General features: G+C 37.3%; 1 protein-coding gene across 15 annotated transcripts in view; it reads right to left on the reverse strand.

The window, feature by feature from the left end:
- The window catches only part of HERC1 (HECT and RLD domain containing E3 ubiquitin protein ligase family member 1), a 210,247-nt gene that overhangs the window by 51,677 nt on the left and 133,595 nt on the right, over positions 1 to 24,975 (reverse strand). For 10 of the 15 annotated variants that reach the window (XR_009051410.1, XM_057722762.1, XM_057722765.1 and 7 more), the window contains 9 exons: positions 22,940 to 23,116; positions 18,145 to 18,384; positions 17,677 to 17,760; positions 15,026 to 15,546; positions 12,514 to 13,289; positions 10,514 to 10,712; positions 8,190 to 8,350; positions 971 to 1,087; positions 300 to 531 (listed from right to left, as the gene is read on the reverse strand). Coding sequence is in view for 14 of the 15 variants with exons in the window: in XM_057722762.1 (XP_057578745.1) it covers positions 300 to 531; positions 971 to 1,087; positions 8,190 to 8,350; positions 10,514 to 10,712; positions 12,514 to 13,289; positions 15,026 to 15,546; positions 17,677 to 17,760; positions 18,145 to 18,384; positions 22,940 to 23,116 (2,507 nt within the window). In the remaining variant the exon portion in view is untranslated. The remainder of the gene's footprint in view (positions 1 to 299; positions 532 to 970; positions 1,088 to 8,189; positions 8,351 to 10,513; positions 10,713 to 12,513; positions 13,290 to 15,025; positions 15,547 to 17,676; positions 17,761 to 18,144; positions 18,385 to 22,939; positions 23,117 to 24,975) is intronic. The other 5 variants (XM_057722770.1, XM_057722767.1, XM_057722768.1 and 2 more) reach the window with 4 other exon arrangements.

The following is a 24,975-nucleotide window of genomic DNA, read 5'->3' on the forward strand; positions in this document are numbered from 1 at the left end:
TTATTTCATCAACATGTTTATTTCAGAATAAACTTATTTTAATTTTTAGTTTCTTCTGTTCAGCAATTTTATAAAAAGTAGTTCCTCATTTTCATAAAAACATCATTCAAGTCAAAACCTGTCATGTCATTTTTACCCATCACAAAAACATAAACTTGTAACTGAAATGTCCATCTTTTCACATATCTCTAGTTATCAACCTTATATACCATTAGAAACATCTAGGAAGGGACATAAATGGCGTTCTTGGGGCACCATTTATAACATACGGAACAGAAATATGGAAACTGGTATTTCACCTTTCACTAAAGCCTTCCTCCATTTCAGCAGCATCGGCTGACGGTATGTCTCCTGGTGACTGCAAATAACAGGGATCATTTGACTTCCCACCACTGCCTACAACTGCTGCTCCATGCCTTGAGTCGGCTGTGCTGCCTGACTGGGGCTCCTCCTCATCCTCATGCCCAGGGTGCTCTATCATCCACATGGCAAGGACAGTGATGTTCTGGGCATCAGCCTCTCCTCGAGCACCTGAACAGGGGGAAAAAAAAAGGTCTAATACTGACTTTGGGCAAAATAATTAGTTATTCATGCTATCAGTTTAAGAGTGCTTGCTATGATTCCACTGTAATTAAATCTTGTGTTAAAAATCTGGGACTTCCCTGGTGGTCCAGTGGTTAAGAATCCATCCTGCAATGCATGGGATGCCAGTTCGATTCCTGGTTGGGGAACTGAGATCCCACATGCCACGGGGTAACTACTGAGCCCACGCACCACAACTAGACAGTAGCCCACGCACTGCAACAAAAGACCCAGCATGCTGCAACTAGGACAAGATGCAGCCAAAAATATATAAATAATTAAAAAAAAACCTTACCAAGCTTTATGGCCTCTTAAAAAACCATATTGCCCTTAATAAAGATTGTGCTTCTCATATCTACATATGCTGATACATAAACAGTTACAGCACCTGTGGCTTCCATGGCTTTCGCAATCTGCCGAAGAGAAAAGCCCATTTCCAACAAGGGTACTGCAATTGCTGGAGGAGGAGGAGAAGTTGAAAGTCTACTGCTTGGGTCTGACAAGGCTGAGACAAAATAAAGAGAATTAAAGTCCTAAATATCACTATATACCACAAAAAGTGTTCTTATAATAACCATAATTCCCCATTTTCTTAAGTATCCAAATTTAATGAAATGTTACTCTACTAAGAATTCATTAAATGAATAACTAAATGTGATTAAATCTGAGATATCTTTTTAAGATTTTTCTTAAAGATAAACCAGCTATTATGAAATAAACCTGCTGAAAAAAAACGTTTAATGTTTTCTTTTTAAAAATAGTTTCCTACTTACAAAGAATTTCAAACTTTACAGAAATTTGCAAGAATAGTACAAAGAATTCTTTTACCCCTGAACCACTGGAGAGTAAGGAGCAGACATAATGCTCCATTCTTCCCTGAATACACTAATATATCACTCTTACAAATAACAACATTCTCCTGCATAACCACTACGCAATTATTAAAGTCAGGAAATTAACAATTATCATCTAATCCAGATTCCATTCTAGTTTCAAGGAAAGTCCTGATAATGTTCTTTACAGCAAAGGATCCAATCCAGGATTATCTTTACATTTAGTTTTCATGTCTCTTCAGTCTCCTTCAATCACTTCGATACTCTGAAGATTCCAGGCCAGTTATAGGGTAGAAAGCCCCTCAATCTGGTGTCTGCTGTTTCCTCATGATTAGATTCAGGTTGTGCTTTTTGGCAGGAGTAGCACAAAACTCATGTTGCTTTCTTCTTACTGCATTCTATGAGATGATACATGATTTCATGCTGTCCCATTACTGATGATGTTAACTTTGATTACCTGCGTTATGCTGGTATCTGCCAGGTTTCTCCACTGTAAAGGTACTCTTTCTTTTTTCCTTTGTAATTAATAAGTATTTGTGGGAAAAGACTATGAGAATATGTAAATACCTCATTCTTCATCAAAATTTCACCCAGCATCCATTTATGTTTATTGGCTGATTTAATTATCATTATGATGGTTGACAAATGACAGTTTTTTAATGTCGATCACTGCCTATTCTAGGCTCATCTCATACTCAGACCTGAAATCAGCTATTTCTCTAAGAAGATCAAGGTTCCTTCTCGGGGAGAATGGTGCTTAATTTAAAAGACAGGATCTTGGCACTAGGTGTGTGTACTGCTACTGAAACATCACTGCCCCAAGGCCCTCTCAGTGGACAGTTGCCAGTGGAGGCACTCTTCACCCTATATGGTTCTGACACCTAGTGCCAGCCCATATGGACACTTCCTCACCCCACCTGGACTCCAAAACTCTATGCCAGGCCACTTCTCACACATACAAGGAGTTTTTTTCACCCCAGTCTGGCTCTGACAGCCCACTATGGACTACCATGCCATGCACCTCCCATACCCTGTTGGCATCAACGCCTACCTAGCTTGGCCCCATTTAATGACTTTCGAATTGAATTAGTAAGGAAGAAGGGAAGGAGGGAAAAAGGAAAGGATGGAGAGAGGGAAGACTGTAACTCTCATTTTTGCTTTAAAAAATGTCATTACTACTACAGTGGTGATAGCCCTGATGTATCTGATGGACCTCTCCTTCTTGCCATGATAGAGTAACAGAGACTAGATTTACCCTCACCTTAAACAACTAAAAAAACAGACAAAAATTATCAAACAGTCTGAAGACACTGGACAATAGGCCGTGTAGGACAGTGATCCCGGAGAGAAGGGAAACAAATTAGGTGAGGTGTACAACTGCCTTAGCTTACTGCCTGGAAAGAATTTCCCAAGCTGCAGGTCAGGGAGGGTAAATTCAAGCTAAACTCAGTGGTCTCTCTGAATGGTGGAGACAGAGTAGAGAATTCAAAAGTGGCTGGAATTCACAGGGTAGAACACCATAAAGGAGAGATCTGTACGGAAAGAAGAGAGCTACACAGAAAGAGAACTCCAGAAGTGTGCAGAGGGTCCTCTTCCCCTCAAATCTTCAGCTGATGCTAATATAGCAACTATCCAAACCTAGGGAAAGAATCACCAAGGAGAGGCAGGCAGAACAATCGTTAGAGCTCACATAGGGTTGGGAAGAGTTTGTGTTACCACAAGCCAGAGTGAAAAAACCTTGTAATGCATAAGGTATTGGATAGAATACTAAACAAACTAAATGTTGTCCTGGTCCCACCTAACAAGCTTAAAAGGAAGCTTTGAAAGCAACAAACTGTTTCCAAGTTACTTAACTGTATTCTAGAACAAAGTTAAAGTACAGTTAAAGAAATACAAAATATCCAACACCCAACTGGGTAAAATTCACAATGTCTGGTACCCAATAAAAATTTACTAAACATGCAAAGAAACAAGAAAACACAATTCAAAATGAGAAAAATCAGTTAATAGAAACAGAACTAGAAATGAGATAATTGATAAATTAAGTACAACAAACATTAAAACAGATACTGTAAATACAGTTGATTTTCATTATTTGTGGATTCCCTATCTGCCAATTAATCTATTCATTAAAATTAATTTGTAACTCCAAAATCAATACTCATGGAACTTTCACAGTCATTCACATGCAGAGGGTGAACAAAAAATTCAGTCTCTTTATGCATTTGTTCCCAGCTGAGATCAAACAAGCTGATGCTCTGGATTCTTATTTCACCTCTCAGACTATAACAAGTGTTCTTTTCACACTATTTAGTGTTAACTTTTTTGCAGTTTTTGTTGGTGACTTCATTGTTTAAAATGACTCCCAAGTGTAGTGCTGAAATGCTATTTAGTTTTCCTAACTGCAAGAAGGTTAGAGTGTGCCTTACGCAGAAAATATATGTTAAGTTTCATGCAGGCATGAGTTAATAGTGTTGGTGGTCATGAATTCAATGCTAATGAATCAACAATATATATTAAATATGGTGTCTTTAAATTGAAACACACATAAAATAAGGTTATATATCGATCAGCTGATAAAGTGTGACCAGAAGCTCACAGGAACCTAGCCTTGTATCTTTCCTAGGAACAATGGTTCAGTTTTCACTGATTCTGTGTTCACAGAACATAACTGTTCTAATAATGAGAACTGTTATTCCATTTATTTCGTAAGGTAAAGACTGCATATATTAAAAAGACATGGAAGATTAAAGAAAAAAAAAAGGCACAGACAGAACTTTTAGAAAACAATATCTGAAGGTAAAAATACACTGGATGGGATTAAGAGCAGATTAGACACTGCAGGAGAAAGTATTAATGACCAGAAGACACAACAATAAAAATTATCCAAAATAAACACAGACAAGAAGAAGAATTTAAAACAAACAAAGAAAAAAAAGAGCAGAGCACCAGTGATCGTAATCTGTGGGATAACTTCAAGTGGCTTAATATACATGTAACTGGAGACACTGAAATAGAGGAGTAGTGGAACAGAAAAAAATCTGCAAAAAAATAAGGAAAAATTTCCAAATTTAATGACAACTTTAAACCCACAGACCCAAAACCTCAAGAAACCCTAAGTACAAGAAACATGAGAAAAAAAAACTACACCAGGGCAGATCATAACCACTGCTTAAACCCAATAATAAAAAGAAAAATCTTACACAGAGAATGGACTTGAGGACACGGGGTTGAGGAGGGGTGAGGGGGAAGCTGGGATGAAGTGAGAGGGTAGCACTGACATATATACACTACCAAATGTAAAATAGATAGCTAGTGGGAAGTTGCTGCATAATATAGGGAGATAAACTCGATAATGGGTGATGACTTAGAAGGCGAGGATAGGGAGGGAGTCATGAGAGGGAGGGGATATGGGGATATATGTGCAAACACAGCTGATTCACTTTGGCATACCTCAAAAACTGGTACAAGAGTGTAAAGCAATTATATTCTAATAAAGAGCTTAAAAGAAAAAGGAAAAAGAAAAATCTTAAAAGCAGCCAGAGAAAAAGGCATATTACATAAACATTAGAAAGAGAGAAGATTTATCACTGGAAACAATGCAAACCAGAAGACAATAAAGCAACACCTGAAAGTACAGAAAGAAAGGAAAGAAAGACAGAAAGAAAGAGAGGGGGGAGGGAGGGGGAGGGGAGAGGGAGGGAGGGAGGGAGGGAGGGAGGGAGAGAGAGAGAGAGAGAGAGAGAGAGAGAGAGAGAAAGAAAGAAAGAAAGAAAGAAAGAAAGAAAGAAAGAAAGAAAGAAAGAACGAAAGAACGAAAGAACGAAAGAAAGAAAGAAAGAAAGAAAGAAAGAAAGAAAGAAAGAAAAAAAGAAAGAAACAACAACAAACAACTGTCAATCTAGAATTCTATTCCCAGTGAAAATATTTTTCAAAAATGAAGGTGAAATTCAGACATACAGAGCCAAAAGAATTTATCACCAGCAGATCATGACAAGAAATGTTAAAGGAAGTCTTTAAAGCAGAAAGAAATGATGCCAGATGGAAATCTGGATATATATAAAAGAATAAAGAATCTCAGAACTAGTAAATACGTGGGTAAATAAAAAATACACATCTTAGGGGTTTGTTTTGTTTTAATGTTCTAACTCCCTTGTGTGTGCGTGCTTTTGGGCGTGTGGTTTTTTTGTTTGTTTGTTTTTTACTTTCATTTCTTTTTTGGCTGCATTGGGTCTTCATTGCTATGCGGGCTTTCTCTAGTTGCAGTGAGTGGGAGCTACTCTTTGTTGTGGTACACGGGCTTCTCATTGTGGTGGCTTCTCTTGTTGCAGAGCACGGGCTCTAGGCAATCGGGTTTCAGTAGTGGTGGCTCACGAGCTCTAAAGCGCAGGCTCAGCAGTTGTGGTGCAGGGGCTCAGTTGCTCTGCGGCATGTGGGATTTTCCCGGATCAGGGATTAAACCCATGTCCTCTGCACTGGCAGGTGGATTCTTAACCCACTGTGCCACCAGGGAAGTCCCATACTTTAGCTCTTTAAAAGATAATTGGCTGTCTATAGAAAAAATAAAAATGTATTATGGAGCTTTATAAGATACACAGAAGTTAAACTTATAATAAAAAAAAGTACAAAGGCTGAGAAAGGGGAAATGAAAGCATACTGTTGTTAGATTCTTTTATTATACATGAAGTGGTATATTACTTGAAAGCAGACTGATAATTAAGAATGTACACTATAAACCTGAAAGTAATCTCTAAAAATACAATAGCAAGTATAGCTAATAAGCCAACAAAGGAGCTAAAATGGAATTTTAAAAGTACCAGTTTAATTCAAAGAAGATAAAAAAAGAGGAAAAAGGAAACAAAGAACAGATGAAATGAAAAGAAAGATGGTAGATTTAAACCCAACTATACCAATAATCACATTAAAAGTAAATAGTCTAAACATCCCAATTAAAAGGCAGAGAACATCAAGTTGAATTTTAAAAGCTAGACCCAACTACAGGCTACCTTTAAGAAATCCGCTTTAAATACAAAGACACAAATAAGTTAAAGGTAAAATGATGGGAGAAGATATACCATTGTAAGACTAATAAAAAAATCAGAAGTGGCTATAATTATACCAGATGAAGCAGATTTAAGGGCAAAGGGTATTAACAGGGATAAAGAGAGTCATTTCATAACAATAAAGAGGTCAACTCATAAAGAAAATATAAGAATCCTAAATGTTTATGGACCTAAAGACAGAGCTTTAAATTACATGAAACAAAAACTAATAAATGAAAGGGGAAATAGACAAATCCACAATTATAGTCAAAGGTTTCAACACCATTCCCACAGTAATTGATAGAATAAGTAAACAAAAAATAAGTAAGGATAAAGAAGACTTGGACAACACTATCAATCAACCTGACCTAACCAACAATTTTTACAACATACCACTTAATGGTAGCACATACACATTTTTTCCAAGTGTACATAGAATAGTTATAAAAACAGACCATATTCTGGGTCATAAAACAAGTTTCAGAAATAGAGTCACAGAGGTAGAAAAAAAACTTATGGTTACCGGGGGGGAAAAGAGAAGGGATAAACTGAGAGATTGGGGTTGACATATACACACTATTATACCTGAAACAGATAACTAATAAGGACCTACTGTATAGCACAGGAAACTCTCTACTCAATACTCTGTAATGACCTATATGGGAAAAGAATCTAAAAAAGCATGTATATGTATATGTGTAACTGATTCACTTTGCTGTACATCTGAAACTAACACCAACAATGTAAATCAACTATACTCCAAAAAAATTTTTTTTAAATGAGTATGTTTAAAATAGCGAATTGAACATAAGCACTTAGTTCTTCTAACTTCTGAAAACCCATTAAAATGGCAGTAAAGGAAATATTTTAAATGCAGAAATCCATAAGGACAGATAGAATAGGAAAACTGCAATGAAATTTTAGAAGTTAGCCAATGGACAAACATAAATTGACTCAGTGGTCCTGAGAAAGCTGAATCCTACAATAGCAATGGGGAAAGTCAAAACAATAGAACTTATTCCTCAGAATCTCAAAATGTTCAGAAATGGGTGGCAGCAGATACTTCTGGAAATGAAAGTGAGGCAAAAAATAGGACTGACTGAGAGTCTAAGAAGCAATTAGAAAACAGTACAACCACTATGGGAAACTATTGGCAGTTTCTAATAAAGTTAAATACCTACCACCAAAATAAATAAATACATACACACATACATACATAAAATAATTCAAATTATATAAGATACGTTCTTTGATGACAATGAAATTACATTAGAAATCAACACTAGAAAGGTATCTGGAAAATCCCCTGTATCTGGAAACAAAATATACTTCTAAATAATCCATATGTCAAAGAAGATATCCACGGTAAACTAGAAAGTACTTTAAACTGAATGAAAATAAAAACATGGCATTTCAAAATGTGTGGACTGCAGCAACATCAGTGCTTAGAGGGAAATTCATAGCATTAAAAATGCCTATATTAGAAAAGAAGAAAGGTCTAATATGTCTGATATACAGTACATTATTTCTCTCTTAAACAGCCATAATTCAATCCACAGCTTCAAAACAGAGATGATAGCTCAGTTTAATGGTGCAGATCCCCCTTAATCAAAATCACTGCTTTATCTTCAGTGAAGACAAAACACAGTGCCCACATAATAAAGTCCCACACATATGGAATGCCTGGGTGTCTAGAAGGTCTGGGTGTCATACTGCATGAAAGCATACGCACCTGTGCGGTTAGCTGGCCTTGCTGACTGGGAATCAGGAGATGTTAAGCTTTGTCTCCTTCCTACTTCATCAGAAGGAGAGGTTGGTAACGATGATATTGGAGGAGTCTGTGCACGACGTGTGGGAAGCACAGTGGTAGTTGGGTAACTAGAGAACATTTGCCTTTAAGAAAACAATAATGGTTAGCAAAGATATCCAATTAGTAATATATATATCACAATCTTCTTACAGAAGAATCTGCAACCAGGAAAACTATACAAGTTAGCTATAGTTTAATTGGGGAGAGGGAAGAAAGACTCCACAGTTTTAAAAATCATTATCTCATAGGATGCTTTTACTATAAAAGTAATAATACCGTTTCATTTGTTCAACAAAATGAAAGCAACATAATAGGTGGGGAGAATACAGGAATTAACAAAATAGATTTTTAAAAAATCTCTGCCTTCATGGAGCTTTCCTTCTACTATAATACTAAGATAAGAGAGGTATTTTGGTAGGCATATAGTAGTTAGAGAATAAAGAAGACTTTTAAGATAGATAGCTTACAGTTACTTCAGATATATACACTTACTAGCTAGCCATGAAATTATTTACATGGATTCAAAGTAACAATCTATAGGTAAGTTATGGAAAGAAAAGATAAGCGCCCAGTCACCCAACACAAATGAAAAACAGGATATGAATATGTCAGCTGTGTAGAGGGGTAAAGGTATAGGAGAAGCAGCCCCTCTCAGGCTGAGTAGGCAAACACTGGCTAAAGAATAAAGTCCAGGGAAACCCTCACCGACTGATTGCTCTTTAGATTTGTCCAACAGAATTAATAACAACTTTTTAAGCATCAAAAAAGCACTGTCAACCCAGTAAAGTAACTGTGATATGATGGCATCTACACAGGGGGCAGCTGTTCCCTGATTTTTCTCGTGTTAAATGATGTTGAGCCAGGCAGAGACAACTGCAGCTCTAATACAGTCCCAGCCAATAGCAGGGAAATGCAGACTAAGAGGAAAGGAGCCACAGGCCTGATGAATTATCTCCGGGAGCAAGGGAGCATTATTTTACTGCTGAATTCCATGGCTATGGAATTTGAAAGGCAACAGTCACACTGCAACTGATCCTCTGTGGATGCGCTGAATTCTGTAATTGCCAGAAGGATTAAAAACCATATTAGAATATCCTATCACTCTTCTCTTCCTCCTTTCTTGAACAGAAGCACCTCCTGGAACTGTGTTACTTAAGTGTGAGAGCTAAGAGGCAGGAGATATGTGGGGACTGGCCACTGATAGCTACTAGGATTAACACTCCTTTTGCCTAAGACCAGGGCAATAATTCTTAACGTATGAGCTGAAGCTCACTGCATCAGAATCACTGGAGAAATTTAATTCAAATGCAAACTAGGTGCCACACCAGACCTACTGAATGTGACTTGCTGAGGAATACAGCTCCAGAGCTTTAAAAAGCCTCTCAGGTGGCTCTTGTGCACACCAAAATTTTAGAATCATTACAATAGCCACTCTCTCTCCTACACTCTAAGATGTCAGTCTACACACTGGAAATAATAATGACCTGTCAATTAAGGGAAGGGGGGAAAGAAATAAGAAAAAAGGAGACTAATCATTCTGCTTCCTTTCATTTCACTTAAGCCCTAGTTAAGAGAGCTCACAAAACAGTCTCCCTAAAGATTTTCACTCAAAGGTTTTCATTTTGTGTATACATCTGGGAAACTGAAGCAAAAAGAAACAAACATTCTTTGGAATTTACAAGTCTACTAAAATAGGGTCGGCTAAAGAAGCATCATTAAGACATGCTTTTTCACTTGAAAAGTAGACTCATTTGATCTTACAGAAAGAATAAAAGTAAAGTTAAAGAATTATGCTTAAAAGGAAAATACCTGAGAAAATTATTTTCCTGGAGGTAAGCTCTTTCTTGAGGCTCTAATATTCAAAATACAAGTATTTACCTTTGGAGGAAAAAAAATATTCAAAAGCCTAGCCAAAAGTGGGGGGGGGGGGGGGGGGGGCAGAAAAAACAAAGGAAAAAAAAAAAAGGTCATTATAAGGAGATAGAATACTATAGTACCTGATTGTCAATGGCACTGTTGATTAGATCTGGGAGCACCACTAACTAGCTGTGAGACTTTGAGCAAGTTATTAAACTTCTGAGGGACATTTCCAACTTCAGTAAAATAAGTTTGACTATATGATCTCTTAGATTCCCTATAGCTCTAGAATGGCTTTACTTAGTTGGGCACATTCTTCACGAGAGAACAACCTTGTGTTTAGAACCACACGCATCAATATGGCCAACATTAAAGGTCAACTTCCCTACCTGAGAAGACTAAGTGGCATCACTCCTGGGGACTCGGATGCAGGCACCGTTTCTGTGTCAGTGACTGGAGTGGTGGCAGTTGTGGTGTCTTCCAGTGAGCTGCTCATAAAGGAAGTTGTACTTGAGGCTGATGGACTAGTGGTAACTGGCGTCTGTGCCTGTTGGGCGTGGTCACTTTCTTCAGCTTGTTGATCAATCTCTATAAACCAAGGTTAAGGTTAAGAAAATAGTAAGGATTTGTTTTTTCAAAAGTGACAAGGGAATGGGAAACTTTTAATTTGGAAAGTTTCTAAATCTACTTCATAAGTATCAAGTTCTGCAAAAGATTTACAGAAAAAAATGTTCGTATGTATGTACATCCTTGTATTCACCACTGTACTCGTTACTGTAGACTCTACAGACAATAATGTAACAAGCCCTTGGAATTGCTCATTTCTTATTTTAGATAAGACGCTCTTAAAAACAAAAAGGTTTCACTTTTCCTTGCAAGATTTAACCAGAGGTTCTCCAAAGATCATTAAAACTGTTTCCTTAGCACTTTGATTTTGATGCCTATCTTTAGTCTTTAAACAAGCAAAGACAAAGATATGTAAATACAAGAATAATAAAAACCTAGACAGAAACTTCACGTTTGTGAGGCAGTGCCTCACAAAATAAACTACTCCTAAGAGTTTTTTTAAAAAGTTAAAATGTTTAAGGGCTTACAAAGTATTTGTAATTTTTCTTATCTGGTAAAGGAGCCTACAAATAAACATAATCAAGATAGCAGTTGTTACAAATAGATAGCTAATTCTATTTGGTTTGCTAAATGACCACTTTTCATAATCATGATTTTAACAACTCCTATTTATATGTACCATACACCTCTCTCTGCCTATTTACTATCTAAGCAAAAAAAGGAAGAAGGGGAGTAAGGGAAAAGGAAAAAGAAGAGGAAGAGGAAGGGAAGGAAGAAAAAATGAATGAAAGCACCATGAAGGCAAGTGACTTTGTTTTGTTCACTGCTGACTCCCCAAAAATCTAGAAGAGTACCTGGCACTCTGCAGGCACTCAATAAACGTTTACTGAATGAATCTCATTTTTATTTCAGAATCTGTATTATCCCAAAAGTGAGGATAAAAGATAAAACAAGATTTTTTACACACAATATAGTCTATGAAAGTAGTACTTTAAAAAGTCCTGTAAAACACCTCTGAGAAGTTATCAGAATAATATATATACTGGATCAGATCAAGAAATACATGAGTACATTCTGTAGCATGAGTTAAATTTCAGTTTTACAAGATGTAATAATCATTAAGTTCTAATACTTGCATAGGTTTAAAATAGAAAATTATAGGTACAGGCACACCTCAGAGATATGGTGGGTTTGGTTCCAGATCACTGCAATAAAGCAAATATTGCAGTAAAGCGACTTTTTGGTTTCCCAGTACATATAAAAGTTATGTTTACACTATACTATAGTCTGTTAAGTGTGCAACAGCATTATGTCTAAACAAAAACAAAAACAAACCCAATGTACATACCTTGATTAAAAAAAATACTTCATTGCTAAAGAATACTAACCATCATCTGAGCCTTTAGCAAGTCACAGTAGCCATATCAAAGATCTCTGATCACAGATCACCATAAGAAATATAATAATGATGAAAAGGTTTGAAATAGTGTGAGAATTACCAAAATGTGACAGAGACACAAAGCAAGCAAATGCTGTTGGAAAAATGACACTGAAAGACTTGCCTAACCCAAGGTTGCTACAAACCTTAAATCTGTAAAAAATGCAGTCTCTGCGAAGCACAATAAAATGAGGTTGGCCTGTAGACAGATGATTATTAATATAAGGAAACACAAAGGAACTGTTTGCCTTCCAAAGGAAAAACACTGTGAAAATTGCTTTGGCCAAAAAAAATTTATAAATCACTTTCAGAATATATCATTTCTGACAATTATGAATAATTTCAACAACACAAAGCAAAGATTAAAAAAATCAGATAACTTACCTTGCTTAATTTTGCCCCCAAACTGGTCTTCCAAAAGCCCATGGACCACTAATTTATAGATCATGGCTTGAGCTCGTTCCAGATCTGCTAATCCCAGTGCTCTCTTTATGGGTGATCGCATGACTGCTCGCTTCACCATGTGACGCATCAAGAACTGAAGGGCTGCGCGCATCTCCACGTCTTCATGAACAACTGGAGAGCTCGCACAGTCTGAGTTGTGGCCATTTTCAGCCAGAACTTTTGGTATCAGCAACAGTTCAGCATATTTACTACAGCCAAGAAGAGCACTAAGTGATTTCATAGCACCAAGGTAGAGATAGGACAGCTGGACTGCTCTGATTTCTGACTGGGCTATGTCATGGTTTCTGGACATGTGTTCGTGATTTTTTCTTTTTCCTTCTGTTATCTGATGTTGGGGTTCCACACCTGGCACTGCTGAATCTAAAGAAAATGAAGCTATTTCGTTTTCTGATTTGGAGCTTGTGGTACCCTGACTTCTAACATCGTCAGATGTTAAGCCTGTTCGTGTATCTAAAGCAGATTCACTCTCAATTTTCTGATCAACATCCCCTTTCTCCTCAGACTCATGTCGGTGTTTCTTTTCATGTCGCCTGGTGCTCTGTTTGCCCATGTCTTCGTGAATGCCAGTCAGATATGTGAGGTCCAGCAACACAGAAGCCGTCAGGCCTCGAAATCGTGCCACGTCAAAAGGAAGCGGTTCACAGGGTTCCAGGTTATACAATGGAGTATCACTAGGCGACCAAAAAGTTGGGAAGCTTTAATAAAGATCAGAATGACACAGGAAGAAGCAAGTGAGGGATAGACAAGAGGAAGGTACAGAAAATAATGTAGACAAAATAAGATGTATCGTGTACATAGTACAGAGAATAATTTACACAAACTAGAGAACTCATTACAAAAAGAAAAATGAATCTAGCATGAGAAAACGGGGAGATGTGATGTTAAATGCAAAAGCAATAAGATGTTTATGTCTTTCAAATAAGAATATTCATTATTATATAGTGTATGCCAGGAACTAGCAAAATTTCTGTAAAGAGCCAAATAATAAGTATTTTAGGACTTGAAGGCCACATGGTCTCTGTTGCAACCTTTAAACCCTGCCATCATAGTATGAAAACAGCCACTGATATACGTGAACAAATGCATGTGGCTATGTAACTTTATTTACAAAAACAGGAGCTGGGCCAGCTGTAGTTGGCCAATCCCTGATGTAAGCTATTTGGAAAATTTGCATAATAAATCTGGTTTATTATATGCGTAATGGCCATTTATAACCTATTCCAGATAAGACTTTGTTTCACTCAAAAAAATTACTTTGTTGTCTTTAATAAATGCTTCTAATTTAGTTTAAGCAAAAATATGATCACATGTTTCCTGAAGTTTAAACATGTTATAATTAAACAAATTGGAATAGAAAGCTTTAGCAAGTATACAAAGTTTGGTGGCATACATTTGTTCTATTAACCTAAATCTTAGTTCTAACAACCTTTCTAATCTTATTTTCCCTTTTAGTCATTTTTTTCTTATTTGTTTTAATTTAATTAATTTTGCTATATTGTATGCATCTTGGTAAGGCATCATAAATCCTTTCCAAAACAACACAAAGAATAAAAGAAAAGGCAGATATTTTCACAAGTAAAATTTTCATTGCTTTCTTAGCTTGGAATTGTGTGTAAACTTCACGTATGTTTACTTTAGGTCCATAGCTACCATTAGATTCTAAAACAGTACTACCTCTGAAAACTACTGAAGAACCATTGTTTCTGATATTGTCCCATGTCATATTAACAATGGAATCACTTTAAGCAGTACAATGAACAGTTACATAACATCATCATCAAATCCATGTTTTCCAATGATATATATACTTGACATACTTCCTTTTAAACATATTTTACACAAATCCTATCCGATTACAAACATATCTAGATGCTGTTAAGCACAGTTTGTTCCAAATAAATGTAATTTTCATACCTATCCAAAATGTTGCACACTGAGGTTATAGAAATATATGGTTTTTTTTTTTTAAAAAGCAAAAACACTTAAAAATCACAGATAACCCAAAACCTAATTTTAGTTACTCAAATGTTCCCATCCTATATTCAAAGCCCTCCTATATAAAATGTAACTGTCAGATCTGCTGGCTAGCTTTTTTCTGTCCCAATGTGTAACGGAAATGATTAAAAAGCAGGAAGCCAAATGAAAAATAGAAAGAAGACTCCCCGTTACACTTAAATTAGTGAGCTTACTATTTCTTCACAAAACAAAATAAAAATATATATTTCACAAACCACTAATAGTCCAAAGAACACAAGTTTGCAAAATATTTCTTAATGAAATCATAGTACTCATACCCAGATATATGAAAAAAATTATTTTAAAAAGTTAATTAACAGCTCAACTAAAATACACAATTACCTGCTATGCACAGGCAATGGCCCATTTCACCAATAAATACTCATCTGCAAAAGTGTAACTCAACAAATCATACCTGATGGTAATTTCTGCTTCATCCCATTGGACTTTGGCAGACGTGCTGCCCTCTTTGACCACTCCCAGCAGCGTGGCATGGCGCCCGGTTTGCTTGTGAACACACCGACCTCCAACTCTGAGACCAGCATCAACTCCTCCTATCACTGCCAGCACAGGCCACACCTCTATGCAAAGGGTCCTCAGCTGCAGCTCTGACAGGTCAGCAAGGCCATGTCTGTTGTGTTTACCTTTCTCTTCCTCTTTGCTCTCCTTCTCCTCTCTCATTTCATTTTCCTCTCGGCTTTGAACCGAGCGGCTTTTCTTTAGCTTCTGAGCTGATTCTTTAATACATATCTTAATTTTGTGCAGTCTTTCCATCATTTTTTTGTTAATGCAGTAAGTCCAACGGTCTGTTCGATGAAGGATACGAATAAGCTGAATAGTGGCCTCTGCCAGTACTGCTGCTACTGGACTACAAATTGGGTCTCCTGGAAGTAAGTCTCGTGGTGTGCCACGCATCTGCATATCACAAATTTTCACCTACAGAAGAAAAAAGGGTAGCAAATGTGTGATTATTAATAGTTCTTCTAAACTATTCAATTCTATAAACTCTGAAACTATAAATTCTAGCACATGTAATCTCCTATGGAACTAGTATCTGGTCTCCTGATACATGTGTATTGTACTACTGGCCCCCAATAAAGAGTGAACAAATATTACAATTCTACTGACGTTCGTAGCAGTATGGTCCTGCGAAATAAGCCACCCTGTCATTTAAACTTCCTGCAGCCTGTGAGCAGGAGTGCTGTTGTGGCTACCCAAAAGATAGATATAAACCAAGGTGTGTGTGACTGACTCAATTTAGTCCTCGCAAAAGTCTTGAGGATCTATTCACTCTAATCCTCAAGACTCCAGAATAATAATGAGTGCTGGGACCATCTTACATTGTCCTAGGGGCACAAAGATAAAATCACAAGGCTAGAAAATTGGTATATTTCCAAATTCCCAATTTGAATCACACATTTCAAGTAAGACAGAGAGGTTAAAAAAAGAGCAAGACTTCAGTTCAAATCTTAACTTTGTGTAATCTTTGGAAATTGTTTAATCTCACTAAACCTCAGCTTCATCTGAAAAAAAATGGCACTAATAACAGTCTCTCTCCCTTACTATATTAAAAATTAGACTAGACTATGCACAGAGTGCTTATCAGTACAGTGCCAGACACACAAAAATGTTCAAAAAATGTTAACTATCATTAGTATTACTTTTATCAGATTCTGAAGTCAGAAAAGGCTTCTGGGTAAAATAAACTGATTGCTACAAAGCCTAGGTTAAATTAATTCCTTCGAGGTTCACAGATGTTAGGGAGCAATAGGCCATCTTCTAACCAGAACATACCAGAAACTATTCTGGGCTGCAAGAATATCATTAGGGAAAGGGATAAAAGTTGGTACTGGGTTGCCTCTTTATTTCATTTCCAGTTCAGTTTTGTTGACTAGCTGTTTCAAGAAGCAGCTCCCCTCTCTCATGAATGGCTACCTTGAAATTATACCTCCTTGAAAATTTAAAAAATATACTTAAAAGCCCAGAATAAACGGTAACTTTCATGGCTAGGATTTACCAAATCTAGCACTTTCGTTACAGGTATATGACATATGAGATAGCTTGAAAACTTTCTACTAAAAAGAAATTAGAAATTCTGGAGACCAGACCTAGGCTAACACTACATCCTCAAGTAAAAGGATAGTGTAGAAAACAAATCAACCCACCAGCACAGAGAGACCACAAAGAAGTTTCTCTCTGCCACAGTTTTAGATAAGGAGAAAAAAAAACTTTTTAGTGAGAGGCTATCTCTTTAATACTGTCCTCCTGAAGGTGTAGGGTTCAAATTTACAACATCTACAAGGTCTGAGAACCCTCTCAGCTGAATGAGTGAAAGTCTGCTTCCCCATCTTAACTGAAATTTCCATTTTTCACCTAATGGTATCTGATTAAACTGAAGATTATTTTTCAATTTCTCTCTCATATGCACAATTGCCAATGAACCAGATTATCCCTAAACTATTTCCTTTAATTCCTATAATTGCACATGTGTTTGAAAGTTGGCTCACTGTATTCAAATTACCAGAATATCAAATAGCACCTTAATAAAGAGGAAAGGCATTTTCTAAAAATAATCTAACATGGGACTTCCCTGGTGGTCAAGAATCCACCTTCCAATGCAGGAGACACAGGTTCAATCCCTGGTCAGGGAACTAAGATCCCACATGCTGTGTGGCAACTAAGCCCGCACGCCACAACGACTGAACCCGTGCACCACAACTACAGAGCCCATGCACCACAACTACTGAGTGCACATACTGCAACTACTGAGCTTGCACACTCTAGAGCCTGAGCGCCACAAACAGAGAGAAGCCCGCGCGCTGCAATGAAAGATCCCACGTGCTACAACTAAGACCTATTACAGCAAAAAATAAATACTAAAAAAAAATATTTAAAAAATAAAAATAAAAAAAATCTAACCTTCTTCTGAAAGAGTAAATTATCTGAGCAGGTACTTTTAATGGTAGAAATAGCTTATTATACCTATAAACTCTATCTGATGTTAATATTAATAAAAAATAACAAATATCCTTTATGCTTAATTATAAAGGTTTGAGGTTTCATTACCTTTTCCCCTGGGTTGCTACTATAGAACATTACGCATGGGTACAACTCTGCTGCATCCACATCTTCAAAAGCTAATTTGGGTTCCTATAGTGTGGCAGACGTGATGGGAAAAAAGGAAACAAAAATACTTTTTAAAATTGATAATATCCAATACACATTAAGATTCAAAGCTCCTATGAGATAAATTAACTTACTAGAGCCAAATCTCAGTTAACCTTGCTAACCAAGGAAACTCTACATACAATAAATGATCTGAATTTGTTCCTCTGTTTCAACAATCTTATTGGGGTTTTACTATCTTTCTATTGTTTTTTTGGTGCTGATAAATATTATAAGAACCAAAAGATATTAGAGAAACAGCAGAGAAGAGTGAATAATCTATAAACTGAATAGCTAGCACTTGAATAACTGAGTTGAGGATAAATAAAAACAAGAAAATAAGCGATGCTTCTGAATGAGTTTCAGTACCTCTCCATTTTTCCCAAAGGAAATGGTCCTGGCTTCCATGTCTAACACACAGGTAATGAAATCTCCTTGAGTAAAGCTGGACAACGTCAGGGTCTGTTCTCCATTGTGATAGAGGTTACCACTATATGCCCGATAGAGCCACATATCTGAGGTAGTACGGTGGTTAAAGTCATGTACCGGCCAGCGAGAAACTCCAACACACGTGCCTTCATTACCTCTGTTTTCCTTCACAATGTAAAACTAAAACGAAAGTGGTAATGTTCACTAATATTGAAAAAACTTTTTTATATACTTTTAACTGTATAAAGCAATACTGGGGAATATATTTATAAATAACATTTATGCATTTACAAGAACATAAGTTTATTTTCAGCTTAAGTGAAAATAACATACAAATGAAATCATTTCATCATTTTGTAAAAATTTTAAGACAAATTTAATCTTTACCTTGTAGAAGATTTAGAATAACCTTTGAGTATTTATTTAAAATAAACAATTTTAACTTACATCTTAATTATGAAGCTGAGGAAGTGTGTCCAGCCCAGAAAATTATTAATGAAAAGCTTCAATTCTTTTCACAAAATTTTTCTAACTACTCTCTGTGTATCTTGTTAATATAGCAGGTCTGAGACTGCTGTCTTTAAAAAGGCATGCTTGTAACACTGGCCCTTGGCTAGTACCTGGGAATTCGACTGGTAAACAGTTTCCTACACTGTTATAAAGCTTTCCCTAAATGACTCAGCCCTAAATGACTCAGGTGGCTCACCAGGACAAGAAAGTTTGAAAAAACAATGTGGTTTACACTGAACACGAACTTGCCTTTTGGGAGTCTGCAGTTTTGGTACATGCCAGGCACAGGGTACCTTCATGACCACCCTCCAGTAAAAATCTTGGGAACTAAGTCTCTAAGAGCGTTCCCTAAAACATCACACACATGTTGCTGCATTTTGTTGCTGGGACAAGAATGCAATCCATGTGACCCTTCAAAGGAGGGAGAGAACATAAGGAACCGGCACATGGATTCCTCCAGACTCCATGTGTCTCTCCTCCTTATTATCCGGCTAAGTATCCTACTACCTTGTTATAATAAACCCCAGTCATCATGAGCACAATGATATACTGAGTCCTATGAGTCCTTCTACCAAATCTCTGAACACAGGGGTGATCTTCAGGATCTCTGACACAGTGGTGGCAACATGAGCTTCACTAGAATAACTCTAAGTCATTAAAATATAATTACAAACTTGGGGAAAAAGAGAGAGAACTGGGGAAGGAGAAAACTCTAGTGGCTATGGGGTTACACATGTTATGAAATAGCAGGTGAGTGGCTATCTCCTGTAACAGGTAAAAGTTACCGTGGAATTCAAAAATAATAGATCCAACCACAGGAGGATTAGCTCCCTGGATCCCCTGGCTGCTTTAGGTCCTGCTAGCTGAAGTGAGGGGAAAAGAGCAGTCAGAGGAAAGTTTGTGCTTTTCTCTCCTCTAGGTGGGAAGAGGAAGGGCCCAAACATTTCCACACATGGGCTCTGGATGGGCCAAAGAATAAAAATTAGCTTGCAGCTGCTCTCTCCTCCAGGTGGGAAGGGGGAACAGTTCAAAAATTCCTGAAGGTGAGTTTTGGGTAGACCAAAAATATTAGAACTGTGTGTTGCTCTTTCCTCCAAGTGAGAGGAGATAAGGTATTTAAATCTGTTCCCAGGGCTGGGGCAAAGCTTTAAATAGAAGAAAGAAAAAGACAGAGAGAGGGAGAGAGAGAGAGGAGGGGAGGGAGGGGTAGAGAAAGAAAAAGAAAGGGAGAAAGGGAGAGAGAAAAGAAAAGAAATTACTCCAGTGATTTTCTTTAGCCTAGATGCTGCCACTGCTGTACCAGTGCCCCAGCCCAACCAATTAACCCTGTAAATGCTAAATTTACTGCTAGGTTTCTGAGTAAATTTGAGATCTGAGGGAAAAGCAAATTTTATAAAACAGATTCTCTTTGTGGCTACTGCATCTGGATGTATGATAAAAAAATGATATAAAATGTTATGTGTTTATAACTTCATAAATACTAAGAGGTCATCCTAAGTGAAAGCTGCAGAGGAAAAATGTTAGTGGGACACAACTTCCTTGCTTTTTGCCCCTGATGAGTAGATTGGAATTTAAATTCTTTGAGTACTGGAGACAAAACAAGACTCCATAACTGATGACTTTTTGTTATGATTTTTGCCTATTAGAACCGCTAGAAAAAAGGAAGACAAAGAGTCGCAATCTCCACACAGAAATATACTTTGAGAGTTTTAAAAAGCAGTTGTTAGTTGCCAATTAGTTCTTGTAAAATCAGATGTCTGACCCTTAGTGGCTGATGATTTTCTAGCCTGAGATGCATATTTTTGAGTGGGTAAATTTGTACTCTAAGAGTGAGAAGGCAAAAAGAGCTTAGGAAAAGCCCTGCTCATCACTTAGACTTAAAACACAGCTGGTCTGATTCTATAGCATTTAGGCTTTATTGCTGCCCCCCAAAGTTGCTAGTTTTATAGAATCCTCAATTCACAGCTTTCAATTGCCTGGACCTGCCTCTAAGTTGAAATCTGATACTGTCTGCTGTGGGCTGTTTCAACCCAACATGAGCTGTGTTCAAATAAGACCAGGCACCAGATCAGTGAACAAAACTCAAACGTGGGTACTGTTGAAGATTTAGTTGGTGCAGCCATAATATGAAAACATCATGGATTCCAGCTGGACTGTCCAGGTCTCTCACATATGCTGGGAAAGGGCCTGTTCTTTTGATAGCCATCTAATTTGAGCTGCTGATTGGCTTTTTATTTCTGACATAGAAACTGACTACATTCCTAACTTTGATTCTTACTGAAAGCTGCAAGTTGAAGGAGGGCATACCACAGGGCGCATGACCCCTCTGTCCACTCTTATAACAGACTGGACTCGACCTCTTCTTGGGGATGTCCCACTACTGTTGACTTATTATATTCAGCTTTTTGGACTAGTCGCAGTTTGCAACAACAGACTAATAGTTTGATTCTATGTCTGATACACACAGCTAGTAAGACAGTTTATTAAGTGAAGCTCTCCCCAAAAAGAGACTGATCCTTCTTAGGCTGCTCACTGGATAAATGATTAGCATAAAAGAGGTAGAAGGTTTTGTAAACCCATTCTGAAAAACAATTTTTTAACTGGGATTTTTTCCTGACCAATTTCTAACCTTCCTTGTTAAGTTGTATAAAAACGTTTTCGTTAAAACAAAATTTTTTTTTTAAGTTTTTGTGTGAAAATTCTTTTGTCCCTCTTGCACATAACCCTTCTGGATAAAAGGTCTAGATGAAGATAAAAAAAAGACTGAAAAAATCTGAAGTTATAACTACTAAATGGGAAACCCTGATTTTAGAATAAGGGGGAAAAAACACAAACGCAGGCCCTGGGGAAGTGTGGAAGAATAGGTAGGGCATAAATGATCACTTTTCCAGAATTGTTGCTTCTCCTAGGGGGAAAAAAAGCCATGCTGTCAAGAAGGCTGTTTTGAGCACTTCAAATTCAAACTGACTTCTGAGCCTCCCGTTATACCTGACAGGCTATAAGAAGCAGGTGGTGACCCCAGTCCCTGGAATTTCCACAGAACACCTCCAGATGTCATCCACACTCTTGAGGCAGATAAAATGATTGTCACAGACAAACAAAACCATTTAACCAACTGCCCTTCAGAGGCAGTCCCTCTGAAACCAAGGACTCAACTAAATTATTTAGACTGCAAAGAAAACAGAAGGTGGTAGGCCCCTGATGCGAGATCACACTGGGGTCCTGTAACTTGTTCTACCTGACTACTATACATCCTGATTAGGGATATCTTAACAACTATAAACTCTTCACTTCCAGGGATACCATGCATGACCTCTGGAATTGTATTTTTTGTATATGTACCCTATCCTAAGTCCTGGACTGGCCAGAGTTGTGCTGTGCTAAATTTAAGGACAAAGCCATATGACTTTTTAAGATAGACCTTTATGATTAATAAGATTTATTTTAACTGCCTAAGTCTAAGACCCATGAAGTCAATACTAGAAGTTGGTCTCATCCTGCTGTCTTGGGGTCTTAATAGATAATAATATTAATTTTATTGTGAAACCACTGTGGCCAAGAGCCAAGGAGGTGGACTGTGCAAAAACAAACAAACAAACAAAAAAAAAACAAAAAAAGAGGTAACACAGCAGAGACTGCTATCCTAAGAAACATTTGCTTGCCATGTTAGTCCTTGGCTGGTACCCGGGAGCTAAACTGGTAAACAGTTTCCTACACCGATAAAAAATTTCCCCAACTGATAAGGGTGGCTCATTGTACTTAGGTTGTATGACAATATGATTTATGCTAAAACCCCACTTTCCTTCTGGGAATCTAAAATTTCAGTATATGCCAGACAGAGAGTATGTGACTAGCACCCAATAAAAATCTTCGGTAACTCAGTCTCTAATACGCTCTCCCAGGAAGAAACATCACACATATGTTACTGCATTTTCACTGCTGGGTGTGCACTGTGTGACCCCTCATGGAAGGGATGAATGATTTTTCAACCATACATTTAAAAACATTTTGAGATAATTTTACTATTACAGAAGAGTTACAAAAACAGTACAAGGTTCCTGTATATCCTTCACTGAGTTTCCATTTATGTTAAAATCTTACATAGTAATAGAACATTTACATAGATGCTTTGTAAATAGTCTTTCCATACATTTTTTTATAATAACCTAGGAGAAAAGGACTAAAAGATAAAATGCTTTTAAAAACTACTTGGAATTCTACGCACCTTCCACTGATAGCACCCAGAAGTTACTCCAGTTGATGCCAATCCATATCCTTTTCCTCCACTGCCATGAGTTAAAATCTGTCCATTCTCCACTATGCAACACTGAGCTTTCTCTGGGTCAAAGGATACTTCTTGTATAGGGAGATTTTCATCTTCTTCCTCCGACTCTCCCTGCTTCTACCAGAAAGGAAACTGGGTCAGTATTTTGAAGTAACTCAAACCTCAGTTAATACATATTCTAAGACTCCTTGGTTTGATTCCACAAATATTTATTATCTACCATGTACCAGTTACTGTGCAGGCAATGGGATCACAATCATAAATACAGCATGGTCCCTGCCCATAAAGAGCTTACAGCCCAGTCAGGGGACGGAGAGATAAATAAATTACACCAGTATTATAGTGAGACAATAAAAGTTCTATGACAGAGACATAAAAGTGTAAGTTCTTAACCATGTTTGGGAAGGGTAAGGTAAGCATTCAAAAGGGGATGACTTCTGAGCTGAATCCTGAATCAGAAGGCATGAAACAGCTGATCAAAGAAGAGACAGAAATTTAAGGCAGTAGGTACAGCATGTGCCAAGGCATGGAGATGAAACAGAGTTCACTGATTTAAAGTAATCGCAAGCAGTATGAAATACCTGGAGGGTGAGACTGAAAGACAACAAGTAACCAGAAAGAGAAGAAGGAACAAAATCATGGAAGCCCTTCAATGCCATTTTTTTTTTTTCCAATCATCTGTTTTTATACACATATCCCCGTATTCCCTCCCTTCCTTGACTCCCCCCCACCTCGAGTCCTTCAATGCCATTTTATGTCTGATCTTTACTCTAGACAATAGGGAGTACCTACATAGCATGATTTATAAAGGAACTCTGATCAGATCTGTGTTTTATAAACATTGTTTTACCAGAAGTATACAGGATGAAAGTAGAGAGAACAATCAGGATTTTACTACAAGAGTTCAGGTAAGAAATACTAAGGACTTTAAATTCATTCATTTATCCAATGAGTATTTATTAAGCATCTACTATGTACACCAGGCACTACACCAGGTCCTATATATTCAGCAGTATACTAAACAGGTAATGTCTCTGCTCTCATAGAACTTATATTTAGGAAGGTGGAGACAAAAAATAAACAAGAAATTATCAGGTAACAAGTGCTATGCTGAAATTAAAACAGGTGATGTAACAAAGGCTGTGTGGCAATTGACTTTAGACTGAGGATCAGGAAAGAACTCTGAAGACATGATAATTAAGTAGAGACACAAATAACTAGCTGACTTCTGAGAAACATATCTAAGGGAAGTATTCTAGGCAGAAAGAATAGTCAGCACAAAGCCCAAAGGAAGGAGTAAGCTTAGTGTGTTCAAGAAACAGGAAGAAGGCAAATTGTTCACAGTACAGTGAGCAAAGAGGAGAGAACAAGGAGTTCTAGAATTTATCCCAAGAATGATGAAAAACCCCTGGAGAGTTTTAAGCAGAGGACCAACATGCTCTGACTTACCATGTTAAAAGATTTCACTGGATCCTGTGTAGAGAATGGACTATAGCAGTTAACAACGGAAGCAGAAAGACCAGTTAGGAGAATATTGCATAATCCAGGCCAGAGATCATAGTGGCTTGGAGTAGGGTGATGCCAGAGGAATGAGGAGATGGGAAAATTCAAGTTAAGTTTTAACAGAGAAGTCAACAGAACCTGGAGATTGTATAGATAGAGAAAATGGGGGTGTGTGTGATAGAAAGAGAGGAATCAAGGGTGACCCCTTGGTTTTCTGGTTGAGTCACTTACTAAGAAAGATGGGAAACCGTGGGGAAGGAAACAGGATGTAAGAACTAAGGATGCTATTAAGGATGTTACTAAGTATGAGATGCCTGTTAGACTATCATTCAAGTGGTAAGGCAAGTAGAAGATAGGTATATAAGTCTGGAATTTGGGAAAAATGCAAAAAATGGAATTAAAAATTTGGTGATCAACGGCATATGGATCTGAATAAGGTTTTGCTGGCTACAGAAAATGGAATGGAGGTGACA

Source organism: Hippopotamus amphibius, chromosome 2, assembly GCF_030028045.1.
Source record: "Hippopotamus amphibius kiboko isolate mHipAmp2 chromosome 2, mHipAmp2.hap2, whole genome shotgun sequence".
In the NCBI taxonomy this organism is placed as follows: Eukaryota; Metazoa; Chordata; class Mammalia; order Artiodactyla; family Hippopotamidae; genus Hippopotamus; species Hippopotamus amphibius.